This window comes from Solanum verrucosum, unplaced genomic scaffold, assembly GCF_900185275.1.
Source record: "Solanum verrucosum unplaced genomic scaffold, falcon-dt-bn FXZP01000250.1, whole genome shotgun sequence".
Classification (NCBI taxonomy): domain Eukaryota; kingdom Viridiplantae; phylum Streptophyta; class Magnoliopsida; order Solanales; family Solanaceae; genus Solanum; species Solanum verrucosum.
The window spans coordinates 740,210-757,384 of record NW_026020422.1 but is presented as its reverse complement, the minus strand read 5'-3'; the positions used below and the strand labels follow the sequence as shown (position 1 = coordinate 757,384).

General features: G+C 33.6%; 1 protein-coding gene across 1 annotated transcript; it reads left to right on the top strand.

Moving 5' to 3' along the window:
• The first annotated feature begins 9,748 nt into the window (after positions 1–9,748).
• Positions 9,749–14,932, top strand: LOC125807194 (ras-related protein RABA2a-like). The gene is made up of 2 exons (XM_049486923.1): positions 9,749–10,102; positions 14,300–14,932. Exons 1-2 carry the CDS (start codon positions 9,938–9,940, stop codon positions 14,780–14,782), a joined length of 648 nt encoding a protein of 215 aa, XP_049342880.1. The 5' UTR covers positions 9,749–9,937; the 3' UTR covers positions 14,783–14,932.
• Positions 14,933–17,175: the final 2,243 nt, after the last annotated feature.

Here is a 17,175-nt window from a genome sequence, read left to right as displayed (position 1 = left end):
ACTTCCAATGTATGGGTATAGTTGGGTATGACTCCAATTGGTTGGATAATACTTATTTATGGTTAATTTAGTGTTTATTTATGACATTATGAAGAATATATGTGAATTCCTTGGTTAACCCTAGAATTCAAAGTATGTGGGTTTATGCCTTTTTGATGTGAAATTGATGATTCTTGATAGGTCTTCTAGGATTGTCATCATGTATAGAGCTTATGCAAAGTTATGAATATGAATCATGAATTGAACTAGACCTAGTTAAATATGATTGATCTTGACTTGTAATGTTGAAATTGAACCTTTAGGATGAATTGTGGCTAGAATCACCTAGTAATGAAGAATGTGATTGAAGACCTTGAAATCTAGGTTCATAGGATTCTTTCATGTTGTAGAGTTGTTAAGAATGAAGACTCCTAGTTATGAATGTTGAAGGCTAATATGATTGACTATAGATGCTAAGGTGCTGAGAGTAAAGTCTAAGTGAAAATAGAGTCTAATGGGTACAATTGTGGTGAAAGGCCTATACTCACCTAACCTACTTTATAAATGTTTGATAGTATGAAGTGATACAATCACTTCAACATGTATTGGATGTTAATGACATCTCTCCATGAGATATGAATGTTAAGAAAGGCTTAATAGTGAATCTAGGGGTATATGCTTGACCCCTAGTGAATATAGACAAATGAGATGGAGTGTCACACAAGAGAGGGTCCGGGCTCCAAGTTGAAAGGAGTTTCACACCTAGTTGATGTGAGGACTATCCAAGTCAAAGGGGGAACTCTTACGTAGTAGAGTGTGGGTTTTCCCATAGTTAGGTCTCATGAGATAGAGGCCTTCACATAGTTGAGTTAAGGTTTCTAGTAGTAATCTTCATATCCAATGAAATTAGACATGCTTGAAGAGGCATCTCATATTGTTCTAAAGCATAAATGAACTAAGATGTGCTTAAGAGAGTACCTCATAGTGTTCTAAGGTTAAAGAAAGTAACAAGGTTCTAAGACAAGAGGTATTCGTATGAGGACCTAAGAGTTGTACTTAGCGTGAATTGTATTATGGGATGCTATGCATGTATTGCACAAGTATGACTTTGGGTTACTAAAGAAGATAGTGAGATATGATTGTGCTATAGTTGCCTTCCTTGTTATGAGTGACTAAAGGTGACAGATTCCCTTAGTTATGAGAGTTAAACTAGTGATAAGACCAAATGAGGGTGAGTATGACTAAGATGACTTCAAGGCTATGCTTAGTGTGAAGGGTAGTATGAGATGCCTTTCATGCATTACACAAGTGTGTCTTGAGGTTACTTAGGAGTATATTTCCCTTATGGTAGAAAGACTTAAGAGATGACCATGTATATAGACTATGAATAAGATAACTTTAAAGGGGTACTTGGCTTGGGTGGTATTATGGGATGCTATTCTTGCTTTGCACTTGTATGCTTTTGAGGTTACTTAAGAATGGTGTTATTATGGTGTAGAGGACTAAGAGTCAATTATGCTTGTATGACTATGAATTGTCTCCTATGCTCATTAACTTTGTCTTATGTTGACTTATGATTATGTGATGCTCATGTTGGAGATTATATTATTATCTCTTATGCTTATGTCTTATGTTTACTAACCATTTTGAGATGCTCCTATGTTGTTGTGCTAGCTATCATACTTGGTACATTTTGTACTAACGCATATTGCCTACATTTTAATCAAATGTAGGGTCTTGAAGATTGAGTTCTTTGGAGGCTAGGTTTCTAAGGTGCTTGAAGAGTAATTGATGACTTTGTGAGTCCTCATAGCTTCGAGGACAATATCCCTTATTTCCTTTTGTCTTTTCCTTATGTTTTTGACTTTATATGGGCTGCATCCCAAGATTTTTATTCATGAGTTTTAAATAGATGGTTTGAGACAAAGAGTTAGTAAAATACTTCTGTTGCTTATGAAAATGTTTTCTATTGATTGGATCTAAAGAAGTTTTAAATTTCCCGAACTTTTCTAGTATCTTATGTTATGATTATGCTAAGGATTTGTATGAGACCCCTTCAGGGTCAAGTACGCCACATTACGTCTAGGGGGTACCCTGGGTCGTGACACTCCCTGTCTATGATTGCGAGGGCTAAAGAAACATATTCATCATGATCGTAGCCTATGGATCGCGAAGGTCAAAATGAGCTGCACCAGAAATTGAAAAACTAGCTACTCGACACATGGTAAAATGCCTTCAAATGGACCTTGAGAAATTGTTTGGAGTCTGATAAAATAAAATGGAAATGCTACCTTATTAAATTCGATATTTGGGACTCTATAGAATCATCAAATTTCTTAAAAGAGGTCAAATGACAAAATTACCCTTCCGGCCTCTCTTAAGGCTTAAAACTCAACTTCTCGCACTTTGTTATTTGTGCTATTAATAACAAAGTGATGATATTTCAAAGGCTCAAGGGCAAGTTTTATTGATTGAGGGTAAGATGGTGGATTCATGTTTCATCGCGCCAAAAGGGTAAGACATCGATTAAAGTCTCGATGCACCATTATGATAAGATTTTGAGTTCAAGTCCTTTAGTATTTGGGCCTAGCATGCCTTGTATGGATAAGACATTGGGTTAAAGTCTTGGTGCAATAGATTGATATAAAGTGATGATTGAGCAAATCAATATGCTCTTGCTAAAACTTGTGAAGTCCATCCCATTGAATATGATTCATTCTTAAAAGAGAATGTGATAGCAATACAATTAAAGTCTGAAAGATGACAAGATTATTTTATGATTGGACATATGAATATGGACATGAACGGATAAAATTATAACAATCATCATTGTGATAATTATAAAAGAAAGAACATTATGAGTTCTCAAAATGGTATTTCAAAGAGTGAAGCTAATTTTTGTCATCTAATTTGGTATGAAAGGTATTGGGCACACAATTATCGTGCAAACTAATTTGATTTTATAAATCCTCCATCAAAATAAAGAAATATAAAGTGAAGGTGCACTTGACCTTTCAAAAGTGATGTCGAGGTATGTCATATGATTATGATGAATTTCAAAGCATGACAATGAACTTCTAATGAAAAATAATAATTATGAAGCATGTATATATGATTATAGTCAATTCTTTGAAGAGAATGTGACTTATGGTAAGTATCATGAAAAATGAACCATTCTTGAAAATGAGTGTGTCAAGAGATGATGAAAAATATAAATAAGGACAAACTCATGCATGATTTAATAAATACCACAACTCATCCGTATGAGAGGTTAGAGAGATATAAAGAGATTTATTTTGGCATAAATGATCATTGGTCAAGTACTTTTAGTACATCACAAATATTATGGTATGTTTTAGTATGAACTACCGAAAGGGCAAAAGAAGGAAATAATTTCTTGCCACAAAATTGTCATTGGTTATGCATGTATTTTTGTGCATCAAAAATGTTTTGCCAGATATTAAATAAAAGGGAGGAGATACTAATGACAAAAGTAAATCTAGAAACAAGTTTTGCTTGTAATGATTTTGACCATGACAATAATGATATAAATTTCTCCTTAAAAGAGATGTTTACTACACAAACAATGTTATGAAATATGTAGTAGTTTTCAATGTTATTTGTGAGCTTTGGTGAGCTAATGTGCTACTATCCAAATAAATAAAATTGCTCATGATATTGGAATTGTAGTAAGTCTCGAAAGAAACTTTTTTAAGTTTCAAAGAAATAGTCAAAGAAAAATATATTAAGACTATAAAATATGGAAAGATTTAAGATCTTGATATTACTACAATCAAAGTGGGTTATAAATATTTACGTGAAAGATTACCCATATTTGCATATTGTTTATGGTAACTAAGTATGGGCATGATGATAGAATCACTTGCAAAATAAACTAGAAGTTTATTGAAATAAATATCAGTTGGCATGGCCGATTGATGATCGTCCCGGTTTAAATATGATACAGAAATAACAGAGAATTCATATAGTATTATATATTTGAAGAAATAATAAATCCTTCAAGAATTCTCTTGTGTTGTTTGTTCTCATGATAAAATTATTATTGCACCAGCTAAGGTTGAGATTATATCTCCTGAAATTTTGAAATGTATAAAAAGGTGAATATGGATCCGTTCACCTGTCATGTGGACCATTTACTATTATATAGATGCATCTATGTTATGGTCACATGTGCTTTATTATCAACTTGCAATTTAATTTTTGCAAAGGTTGTTTGCTCGAATTGATAAATCAAGAGCACATTTCAAATTATATAACAATATTGATAATGTTGGTATATATCCAAATGGTTTAAGCAGAAATTATATGCCTCAAATAATAGTTAAATCATTGGTTATGAGAACAAAACTCACAAAAGAAATTTGGTATGAGATGTGTTATTTAAAGTGTAGCAACACTTGTACGTATCAAGCCAACAAGGTTCCCCTATCACAATTGGTTTAGGGTCAGGAACCAAATAATTATCATCTAGAAATTTAAATGTGTGATATATTATTCCATTGCTCCACCATTATAGAATGCACAAAGATGAGTCCCCAAATAAGGTTGAGGGAATGTTAGAGAAATCTAGCATTAGGGGGAGATAAACAACTGGAAAATAAGTTATACATAATGAATTATCATTGGTATGATTTTCATTGAAGAGATGATTTAAGTCAATTGTCAGACGCATTTGCTGACTTATTATAATCCAGTTATAAATGCTCTAATGAAAAGTCCTTGAAGGACATAATTTATGGCACGCCTGAAGCGTGATAAATTAATCGATTCGAAAGATAAAACTTCTTGAAGAAGAAAAAGAGCAAATGATTAAGATGGTCATAATAATGAGGCAAGTGCTTTAGAAAAAGCACTATGACATAACACTTTATAAAAACCTTGGCAAAGGTTCAAGTACCTGAAAATGATGAAAAATAAAGCGAGTTTGATAAGTTATGTCACATTAGAATCAATATCAAATAACTATCGACGATATATTGAATATAATATAGCGCTCAAAATTATAAATGATGATGAGGATCTTGATATTAAATTTGTCGAGAGTTGACAGGTAAATGATTGGCCAAAAGAAAATACAATTCAAGTATATTTTTATTCACTTGGAAAAGTGATGTTTTGGACTTATTTTGTCCATATCCAAGATATAATGTCAGTGGGGTACAAATGAATTATTGTGCAATAAGTGAAATCGTAAAATATGAAGTAATGCTTGTGCATTAGAAAATAAAGATTTTTCACAAAAGTCCTGACATTATTGTATGGAGATGTATACTCCTAAGGTGGATGCAATAAGGTTCCTTTCAGTCTGGCAATATATGAAAAACTTGAATACGCATGATAAATGATTCTCATGTCTAGTTAGACAGTAAATATTATATGAAAATCCTTGAAGGGTTTAGAAGGTTATAAAGTGATTCCGTTGAATAGTATCTCAATGGTTGTAAGATCGCATATTATAAAGATAAATTTTGATCTCATTAAAATGGTTAGAAAGTACCATGTCATGGTGAAATTGGTGCACTTTTGTATCATGCTATTATTATTCATGGTAAATACTTTTATTAGCATGCATGCAAAATATAACATCACTCTTATCGGTGGAGATACTAGAGTGAATCAAATATCGATATAAATTATTTATTCTAATCAATTGTGTCAAGATTTATTGATTATGAAATTGCAGGAAATTATGAAGTTTGAACTCATGAAAGTTATATATTTTCATTTGGAAATACTGTCATTTCAAATCATTCCATAAGACAATCAATTTTACTGAAAGTGTTTGTTAGTGCTCGATTGTTGTTGCTAACAAATCGAACGAGCAATTTGTCTACGTCGACAAGATCATGTATTGAGTGTTTTGAAAAATATATTTGGTTGAGATCAATAAACATATCCAGAGAATACGTGACCTTCCTTCGAAAAGAGATATTCCAACAACATTATATGAAGACAATGTCTCGTGTGCTCAACTAAGAGGAGGATACATCAAAGAAGACTGAGCAAAATATATTTCATCAAAGTTGTTCTTTTTTATTCATGACCTTCAAAAGAAGGATGTAGCAGATGTTCAACACTCGTATTCACCAAGACATTATCAACTTCAACCTTTGAGAAATCGAGACATAAGATTGAAATATGTCATCTTCGGGTTGTTAAGTGATGTCTTAAATTAGGGGGAGTATAATACGTGTTGCACTCTTTTTTCCTTAACCAAGATATTCTCCCATTGGATTTTTCTAGTAAGGTCTTTAATGAGGCAACTCTTAATGTGTATTATAAGATATGTGTACTCTTTTTCCTTCACTAAAATTTTTCCCATTGGGTTTTTCTTGGTAAGGTTTTAACGAGGAACACTATTTATTAAGACATGGACATCCAAAGGGGAGTGTTGTAAAATGGATGTTCACATACATATATTTTGTGGTAACATCTATGTACACACTATACACTTTATGTAAGATGAATATACACGCAACAAACAAAGTGTTGTAACCTAACCATCCATATGATATATTTGGTGCCGAAAGTATATACATGACAAGAAGATATCCATGTATCACACTTGGTGCCCAAGTATATACAACTATATATACCCCTCTTCTTGTAACAAAGTAAAAAATATAAGGAAAGAGTAAGTGCGAGAAAAACATTCAATAATAGAGAAAAACTACTGCTACTACTACTACTTTGTGTCTCTCTTTCTCTCCTTTTCTTCTTGTCCTTGTATTTTACTACACATGCTTCATTTTATAACATAACTGAATATATAGAGATTGGACTTATTTTTATGGCCACAACATTAATTAGTTTATTAGCCTCCAATAACAATACAAGCAAAAACAAAGATAAATATGTCTTGAAATAAGACAAAATATACTACATAAATTTATCTTGAAAGTATGAAGTCCACTTTCTATTTGGATAATTACAATAAAATCAATTCGTCATATTGGATTGTACAATAGAGCAATTAATGCATTAATTATCTATCGAAGATCGCTGAATGAGTTTCAGACTCCATCTCAAATCTAACCGATTCAGATGTCTTAAGACCCGATAAGTGTAAGAATCTAAAAAAAAACAAATGCGCTTAATGAGTATTATCTGAATGGTTCAAATTCGGACCTTCATTAAGTTCAAGCAAATGAGACCTTAGTTTGACTTGATACTGAGTTTAAGAAAGAAAAATAGACTTTTGAAGATTGTGGTCTAAAATAAGTCATAGATGATTATGTGATTATAAATCATATTATTAAGAGTAAAATGAATATTTTAAAATTAAATTTAAGCGTATTGGTTTTTTGAATAATCACTACTACCATAGATTACATGTGAAGTCATCAAAATGTGATAAACTAAACAAATAGAAATGGAAAGAGTATTTCACTTAGAGCCCGTTTTGATTGTCTTATAAAAAATAGATTATAAGTAAAAAAAAAAAGGCAAAATTATCTGATGGACCCTTGTACTTGTATGAGTTTGTATTCTGGACCCTTCTACTCAGCTCTTTGTCAAGTGAACCCTCAAACTCAATTAAAATAAGATATTTAAACCCCTCCAACCATGTGTGTAGCTCACTCTCCCTTACATAAATGACATGGCATTAATATATTTGATGTGGATATGACATGTCATTTATGTAAGGGAGAAAAAAATGTTAATTTTTAACATACAGGTAAAATTAATTAAAAAAAATTAACATTTAGTAGAAGGGTCCAGAATACAAACTCATACAAGTAAAATTATTAACTAAAAATGTTACTCCATAAAAGATAAAAGAAAAAAATTAATAAATTTTTTTCTATTTTAAAAAAATAAAATAAAATAGTTATCTCTCTCACCTTTCCTTCACCCCCTTAACCCACAATCACTATTAACACCATCTCCAATCTCCTTAATTTTTTTCTTCTTAAGGCCGTTATTGTCTACAACCGTGACGAAGCTCTTCAAGTTCTTAAAAATCATAGTTCGATTCTTTCTCAGTTTTCATCATTCGCAACTCTTAATCTTATTTTTTTTTACCAACGTCTACATCCAACTTTTGAACCACCATAGATTCCTTTTCTCCGCATCAATGAATCATCATTAAAATACCTCAATATATCATAATATTTATACACAATTTTACATCACACATTCACCTAATTTTACAAAGACAACCAACAATCTCTTTTCATCCATCAAGATTATCAAATCTTACTCACCTTATGGGTTGTAAATTACAAGAAAAATGAAAAGACAACACATATCTACAACCATACCACATTTTTGTTTTTCTATAAAGAAAGAAAATATGAAAAAAAAAAAAACAAAAGAGAAAAAAGAAATTGAACAGGCTGGGAAGGGGAGAAAGTGAGAAATGAAGTTTGGATGGGGAAAAAGATACATGTAATTAGAAAGAGAAAAAGAAATGAGTGGGGTGGGAAAAGAAGAAACAAGTGAAAAAAACAAATTATATTCAATTTTTTTATTTTTAGTCTTTTTTTTAAATAATTATTATTTTAGTTTAAATTTGATATTCACGCTCCTTTAACGCGTGAAATCACGTGTTTGTGCCAACTTAACAATTAAGTTGCCACATAAGCTTGATCAATGGTCAAAGGGCTTAAAATATTGAGTTTCATTAAGTTTAAGGGTTCAATTGACAAATGGTCAAGTAGAAGGGTCCATAATACAACTCATATAAGTATAAGGGTCCACCAGACCATTCAACCTAAAATAAATAAATAAATCAAACTTAAATAATTTTAAGTAAAAATAAAAAGTAGGAGAGACTTACTTTTGATTTTTAATTTATATTTAATTTTACCAAACACTTGATAACTTATTTTAAGTCATTTTTATATCGGAAAGGGTCAAATATACCCCTGTACTATTGGAAATAGTTCAAATATACCCTTAGTTATACTTTCGGGTTAAATATACCCCTCCCGTTATACTCTTGGCACATATTTGCCCTTATGACTAACAGAGGGACACATGAACGATTAGGATTAAAAGAAACCATCCAATTTAAATCATACCCAATTATAAGGTGATCCGCCCTGCTCAAAATAATTTTCCCCGATCCAATTAATATTATCCGACCCAATTTAAACTTAAAGATAAAAAATGAGAGGACCTGTAAATATAATCCATTTTGCAAACAAAATTAGAAGTTTTTTTTTTTTGGTTTACTCCATCTCTTTCACTGGAGCAAATTCAAGTCCTCTTACTCTTCTTACCTTCTTGGAAAGAGCCGCTACTATCTATGCTGATTGCTCTTCCATTGTCATAGAAAATATTTTATTTAGTGACAAGATAGAGACTGCACTGTCATGGAAAGTTTTTAGAAATGTTTTCAGTTTGTAAACATAAGTGGAGATGATAAACATTTTGTTCCTTATAAATTAAACCAAAGAAGCACAAATAAAATTCTTTAGGTTTTTTATGATTGAATTTTAAAATTGGGTCGGATGATATTAATTGAGTTGGGTAAAATTGATTCGGGGGGGGCGGATTACCTTATAATTGGATATGGTTTAAATTGGATGATTTCTTTTAATCCCAGTTGTACATGTGTCCCTCTATTATAAGGATAAATATGTACCAAAAATATAACGAGATGGATATATTTAACCTGAAAGTATAACTAGAGATATATTTAAACTATTTTCAATAGTACATGATATACTTTTTTATATTTACCTTTGAATTCAGACAGTATTTCATTAATTGGAATTTGTTTGAAAATGTGTAAACCCACATGACTATTGAGTGCCGTAACTGTGACGTTTGTTCCGCAAAAAGCAAAAGCAAAATAGAAATTACTAGCACAAGTTTGAAAAACAGAGGTCCAGAGAAGTCCAACACAAGTCCAAGCGTATATTTGTGATTGAGCTAACAGATCCAGGATTGTTGATTGTGAGTAGACTAAGTGTTTGTTGAAAGAGAAATGGCAAGGAGAGCAGACGAAGAGTACGATTACTTGTTCAAGATTGTGTTAATCGGAGATTCTGGAGTTGGCAAATCCAATTTGCTCTCCAGATTCACTAGAAATGAGTTCTGTTTGGAGTCTAAATCTACTATCGGCGTTGAATTTGCCACTCGTACTCTCAAGGTTCTCTTCTCTTCTCTTCACTCTTTTGTATTTCCGATCATCATCAACTTATTAACAATGCATCAGTGACCGATGCATCACTCAACTCTCATTATCATCTATATAATCTATTAAATCGATTTTTACACTTTCAATTAGCTAGATTTCATTGGTTGCCTACTTAAGATCTGGATTTTTACATCCATGTGATGTGATTATTTACTCTGTTTATATAATCTGGAGAATGTGTGACGGCAAGAGCTATAGCAGCTTATGATGCAGTTGATTCAGAAACGGGCGGTTGGTGGGGAGTCAGATCAGGCCAATGATGATATTACTGAGAAACGTCTTTATCAGAATATTTTTGCTTCTCAATTCGGTCAATTATAAGGAAGATCCTTTTTCAAGTTTGAATTTGTTCATTTGGAATTTGGGTTCTTCTACTTCATATTTATTTAATACGAATATTTTCCCTCTTTTTTTTTTATATCATTCCTTAAGTCCCATAGGTTTGATCTGGTAGAATTTGACCCATATTCTCACAGGGTTTTGTGAACCAACGGGTCGCTCTTCTAGTTGAATGCGTTACACCTCGTCTCACCACCCCGAAGCATATAGATCCACCTGATCAATGAACACTCACAATTTGGAATAGACTCATCTCTAGGCTTAGCATCTTCGCGAGAACTCACTCCCTTGTTTTGTGGCATGGAGTTAGGTTTCAGGATTTTGATTTAATAAGTTTGAATCATATTTGTAATCTTTTGAGCTCCAGCACAACAGCCTTCTTTCTAGATCTTTGAAACCAGCAGAGCCTCAGTCCTTACTTTTCGTCTATGCAAGTTGTTAAGTAGGAGTTTTAACAATAATATAATTGAGCTGAAGTTGAAAAAAAACTGATCAGCTTCAGTAAATCTCAGGTGAATAACTCACAAATCTCAGGACTAGTGTTAGAAGTCCTAGAAGTCCAGGTTATAACATGGTTGAAGATCGTCTTAGAAGTCCATTATGGGTGTCTTAGGTTGAAGAAAAACGAAAAGGGAGTGATAAGCTTTCCTTAAGTCAAGATAACTTTTAGGGAAAGACAGGAGAGATGGAGAGATAGAAAGAGACAGAGAGAGGGGTGGGGTGGGTACAAAATTTTATATGTCTAAAGCCTTATAGGGGTGCATATGTCCAACCCTCCAACTTTGTCATATTCTTATTTTTTCAATCATCTTTCTTTTTCCATCCTATCTATCTCTTCTAACAAAAACTTGTCAATTTTCCCCACCCAAACCCATTCCTTCGATAGCTTCAACTGGCATCACCCATGACAATTACCTAAAAACTTCAACTTCAACAAGAATCTGGCCACCTACTTTGACCGACAGCAGAGAGTAGAGACTAACACCTAGATTCCCAATTAACTAAACTTTTTGAAAGTCGAAAATACATTTTCTGATGGACATAGTTGATTATCCCCAATCAATGTCTTGCGTGTTGTAGTATTAGATAGATGGTATAAATTGAAATGAAAAATAAAACGAATAATCGCCTAAACTTGATGTTTCTTTAGATCAACTTTTCCATTTCTTTAGATGTAGTATTACAAACCCGATTCTCTTGCAGGCTCTGGCATACGGCATACCTTTCCAAATTATTTAATTGTTTCTTTTTGAAGCATGTGTGTATTAACAAATATTCGTTTTTGAGATTGTTGTTCAATTTTCTGTGAATGGGTAAATTTTGAATGAAGCATCAATTGACATGGTAGTACAGTCATGGGGGTGATAGCATGGTAGGGGAAGATGAAGAAGATGGAGGTATACATTTAATTTTAGTGCTTTTTAAAAAAGCTAATGACACAGGAGACGTACACTTGTTCAGAAAAAGTGGTCAAACACAAAAGTGGTGTGTCTTAGATACGTGTGAGAAAATGTTTGTTTGTATAAGGTTGCATGTGAGATTGGAGTGTGTTAAGAGATTTGCATACAAGCTTGGGAAAAGGTATGTATTAAGCCAAATAAATACTTCATTCAGAGTGGCAGTGCCATTGATGGCATGACACACAGTCCTTTTTCTATCCTGGACCTGGTCAACACAAAAATAGAGGTTTGCTCCTCTCTACATCACTTGTTCTCACATACACATACATCGTGACAAACACAGAATGTGCACTCAGGAAGAGACAACACCACCCACTGTTCCATCAATGATCATCTATTTGTCATCAACCATCACCTCCTTCATCATCTCACCACCTCTCGCTTATTCCTACCCACCATAAGCTCCACAATTTCACTCCCTAAAAGGAAAAAGATCAATTAGATCTAAAAAAATCAGATTTACTCAAGTCTACATCAAGCACCTCACTATTTTCCATCACAACTGTACCTGGTAATGTTTGGTTCAAAGCCTTTGGAAGTCTAAAAGAACTACAATTAACAAATTATGAATTTAAAGAAGAGGGAGAAGTTGATGCTGGATCCTTCAATTGGTCGAGTGGTGGCAGTGTCGCCACTGGTTATTGCTTTGATTTCTTTTTTGTTGAAGGTTCTTCCATTGAAGGTGGAATGGTGGATGTGGACTGACTTGGGGTGGGGTGGGGGGAATGAGATTTTGAAAGATTGAGGAAGAGGATGTTGTGGTGGGACGACAGTGTTTGGATTATGTAAGGTGATGGTTATACTGAACGCTGGTTGATTGTTGGGATTCACATGTGGCTTTAATGGTTGTTTGTAGGTGGGTCTAGGTGGTGAAAGGATGAAAAGGAAGAATGGAGAAAGGTTTGCTGCAGAAGGGTTTATTTTGAGTTGAATGCCAGGTTATATAGTGACAGTGAGAAGCATAGTGGCATTAATGGTTTTTCTGGGGCAATATGCTATTTATTTTTTTGGTGGGAGAGGAAGGTGGTGTAAGGTTGTAATGTAGGTGAAAAAGATGGGGGGGGGGGGGGGGGGGTTAACTAGAGCCATGTCATTTAATTGGACAAAACTGGCTAATTAGAGACATAGGTGACCCCAAGCTAGGTCCATTAGTGTATAACGACATTATTGAGCCAATTGGATTGATAGCATAGGTGGCCCCAACTATTAATGGAGGGAGAAATTGTGGCATTTTGTATAGTTTAGGGGTAAATTTGAATTTGACCCTTTGCCCTTGATAAATTATCACTTGCTTGAGTTTGGTTCCAAATATGTTTTCAACTTTTGCTCTTAAGAATCCTAGATTCATGATGCAGAGAGCTCTTATTAAAAGAAAATTGCTCAATGAAAAAAAGTTCCTCTCTTGACCAAACACCTACCTTCTATTATTAGCATGCAAATTTTAGTAAAAAACCTTATGTTAATACCTAAGTTGCTCAGACTCTTCACTTTTGGTGCTGCACCCGTGCCGATTTGGTCAACCAATTTTGGGTACTTTGACCAAATCGATGGGAAAGTCTGGACAATTTTAATGATTTTTGTAATCAATACAAAAGCTAAGGTGAAATTGAAGGAAATAGAATACCTTTTTATAGAAATTTCTATGTCACTCATTTTCCTTTGATCTCCTTCCAAAATTCTCCTCAAGTTCTCCACATAATATCTCATAATTTAGGTTTTATAGCTCTATTTTTAGATAGTCTAATTATTTTTAGGCGAATCCCCGCACCCATATCCATAAATGGATCCATATCCCGAATCTTAAAAATTAGATCATAATTAGATCCGCACCCGTATCGGACACCCGCACCCGAGTCCAAGCACTTAGGTTAATACTTTCTATGTAACTGTAATTTTATCCTATGTTCTTACTTTTTGGTGGAGTTCGCACTCAAGTAGCAAAAATATAAAGTGGTATTTCTAATGATATTCAATTTGCAAATTGAATGCGTGATGCATAGAACAGTCATCTTCACTGGAAAACTAGAAAAATAGCCAGGATTACCTGAGCTAAGAGCGAGGTTACGTGTATTGTTCCACGTTCTAGGAGGTCAAACATGATTGCCACAAAATCATTCAAATGAACTCTACCTTTGTGTGGATGCCATGATATTTTGCATAGATTTTAATATTCAACAGAGCTTCTTACATGCTGTAAGCAAGTTTACATCAAATTTCTTCTTGTTTGTTGAATGAACAAATGTAAATTGTGATTCTTTACGTGTTTCTACTCGTCCTAGTTTTTACTTAATTGTACATTTTGAAAAAAACATAGTTTCTGCTAAACTGATGATGTATCATATATGCATAGGTAGAGGGAAGGATCATTAAGTCTCAGATCTGGGACACGGCTGGACAGGAGAGATATAGAGCCATTACAAGCGCATACTATAGGGGTGCTCTTGGTGCTCTTCTGGTATATGATGTGACAAAACCCATTTCCTTTGAAAATGTCAGCCGGTGGTTAAAGGAACTGAGGGATCATGCAGACTCCAATATTGTGATTATGCTGATTGGAAACAAGACAGATCTGAAGCATCTGCGAGCAGTTGCTACAGAGGATGCTCAAAGCTATGCTGAAAGAGAAGGGCTTTCTTTCATAGAAACATCAGCCTTGGAGGCAACAAATGTTGAGAAGGCTTTCCAGATGAATCTTTCGGAAATTTATCGGATAATCAGTAAGAAGTCACTCTCTTCAGAAAACCCTGCACCTGCTAACATTAAAGAAGGGAACACTCTTGTTGTTGGAGCAGAGGAGATAAACACCAAGAAAGCTTGTTGCTCTGCATCTTAATGATTCATCACTTCTTTCAATCCGCTGTTTGATTCCTTATTTTCAATCGATTGCTTTTATATTTGTTTTATATTTTCTATCAATTGTCTTGATCCTTTTGTTATAATTATTGTAATTAAATTTTGAACTTGTTCTTGATTTATTCTATGTAATTTTGCTATTCTCAAGTGATGAGAATCAAACCTGCAACACACTTGTTAGTGATTGAAGCTTTACTATTCAGTTTCAGAGATGGCATACGGTTCAGTTTACCGAAGCCACTTCTTCTAGTACTCCCTGTAGTCCATAATATTTGAATTTTTTTAGTCTATTTTAATGTTCAAAATAAGTTAATTGTTCAATATTGAAGAAAGTTATTCGAAATTTATTTCATTTTTTCTCCTCATTACATTTTCAAGGTGATAAGTTCAAAAAAGCTAATTGTTCATATTTATAATTTTACTTTGAATTATTTTTATTTTCAAGAATAGTTAGAGAATAATTAAAAGGGAAAAAGTGGAAAGTGGAAAGTGGTGTTCAATTTATGTCCTATTTTTTTTTCTTAATGAGTGTGCATTGCCTCACAAACTTGATTAATATGCACTGAAAAGAGTATGTAACGACTTGCTCCGTTGTTGTAGTAATTCAAAATTGATGTATTTGATTAGAGTTTGCCTGGGATGAGAATTGGTGAAAGATTTAGGCTACACCAGTTTTGGCGAAAATCAGGTGTGGTGGGTTTAGGAACCGTTTGTGATTAGTGGTATAGTGTTTGAGTATTGTGATTCATGATTATGTTAGTTGAGAGGATTAGTGATCCATGAAAACTATCAGAAAGAAAAATAGATTAGTAGAACTCCGATGAGACATTTTTGTGTTGTCCTAAATTCCTGGTGTGTTGTGAAATGGGGGAGTTTGGGGAAATACCCCTAGCTACCTCTATCCTCATGGGACCCTATGGTACTGCTATAGCGGAAGGCTTCCATCGCGGCGACCTCAACCAAGTCGAGGACCGCCATAATGACCATCTATTCATCGTAGAGGTCTCAACCAAGCCAAGGACCACCGTAGTGGACATCTGTCCGGTGTAGAGGCCTTAGCCAAGCAGTTGATTTGGCCGCCATAGCGGCCTTCAACAGCCTGAAAAGAGAGAACTAAGCGGAATCATAGTCTCAAGTAGAAATCTCATATAATGCCGAAAAGAGTACAAAATCATAAATGCAAAAAAATACAATACTATGTCTGACAACAAGCCTCTACTACATAATAAGTGACTAGGAAAAACCTTAGCTCACTTGAACAATATGAAAACTGAAAGAGTCTGAAAGAAAATAAAAGAACTCATAATGTGTGGTTATGTCCTCGAAGCATGAGGATTCACCAAATTTGGATAAAGGTGACAAGGATTTGTGCCAACCGCAAGCTGGATATGGAGTGTCAGATCCTATATTATAAAACAATATAGGCACAAGAGTTGTATGCGGTCAACACTCTAAATGTACTGAGTATAACAAAAGATGCATGAATATAAACATAATAACATGATAAATCTGAGAACATGATAATGCATGACCAAGTAAATATGACAATGATGACATGATTTGATAAGCTGAGTTCATGAAACATAGTACAATATTTTGAAAATCATATCATAAGTATAAGTCATAATCATAGTCATATTCTTTTGTGGGAGATGTCGTTAATCGACATAAACCATATGAGCTATAACATGAATCTCGGTGTACTACTCCCACACTGAAAAGAGAGTGCCTTACTTGCCAGGTAAGGACTATAATCTTAAGTTTATGTGGATCTACTAGCTAAAGTCAAGTCTCTACTAATGAGTGACATACTAGGGAGTCAAGCCTCTAATAATGGGTGACTCATCTCAACCTACAGTGGCACGTCGGGACAAGAAGATTTCTACTAAAGGTCTCATACCTCTACTAATGGGTGAACCTTCATCCCAAGGTCCACTCGATGCTAAGTAACTTCTAAAGGAAAACATACATAATCATATCATATTCTTATTCATTGTCTTTGAAATGATAAGAATCTAGTAATACCAAATCAATCATGAAGACTTATAATCTTAAGAATAACTCCTTTAAAATATGATGATTTCATAACATAATCAATTCATAAGAGACACTTATCTAAAACATCTAAATCATGATAGTATTTTTATAATAAGAATGACTTCAATCGGAAGCATTATGTTTCATAAAACATGCTTGATACTTTATCTAAAAGCATCCTTGATTCATAAGTACTTCAATTCATAATGCATGCATACATCTTCAAAGCTTGATTTCATATCAAGGTCACTTGTTTAGCATAGGTTCATGTAAAAATAATTGAAAACATTTAAATATGATCAAATGATGCATAATAAGTTCATTTATGGAGAGAAA

Bases quoted from the DNA above. Each gene is read 5' to 3' on its own strand.
- LOC125807194 (XM_049486923.1), top strand. From the start codon at position 9,938: ATGGCAAGGAGAGCAGACGAAGAGTACGATTACTTGTTCAAGATTGTG. The intron at 10,103-14,299 runs GTTCTCTTCTCT...ATATATGCATAG, and splicing joins TTGCCACTCGTACTCTCAAG to GTAGAGGGAAGGATCATTAA.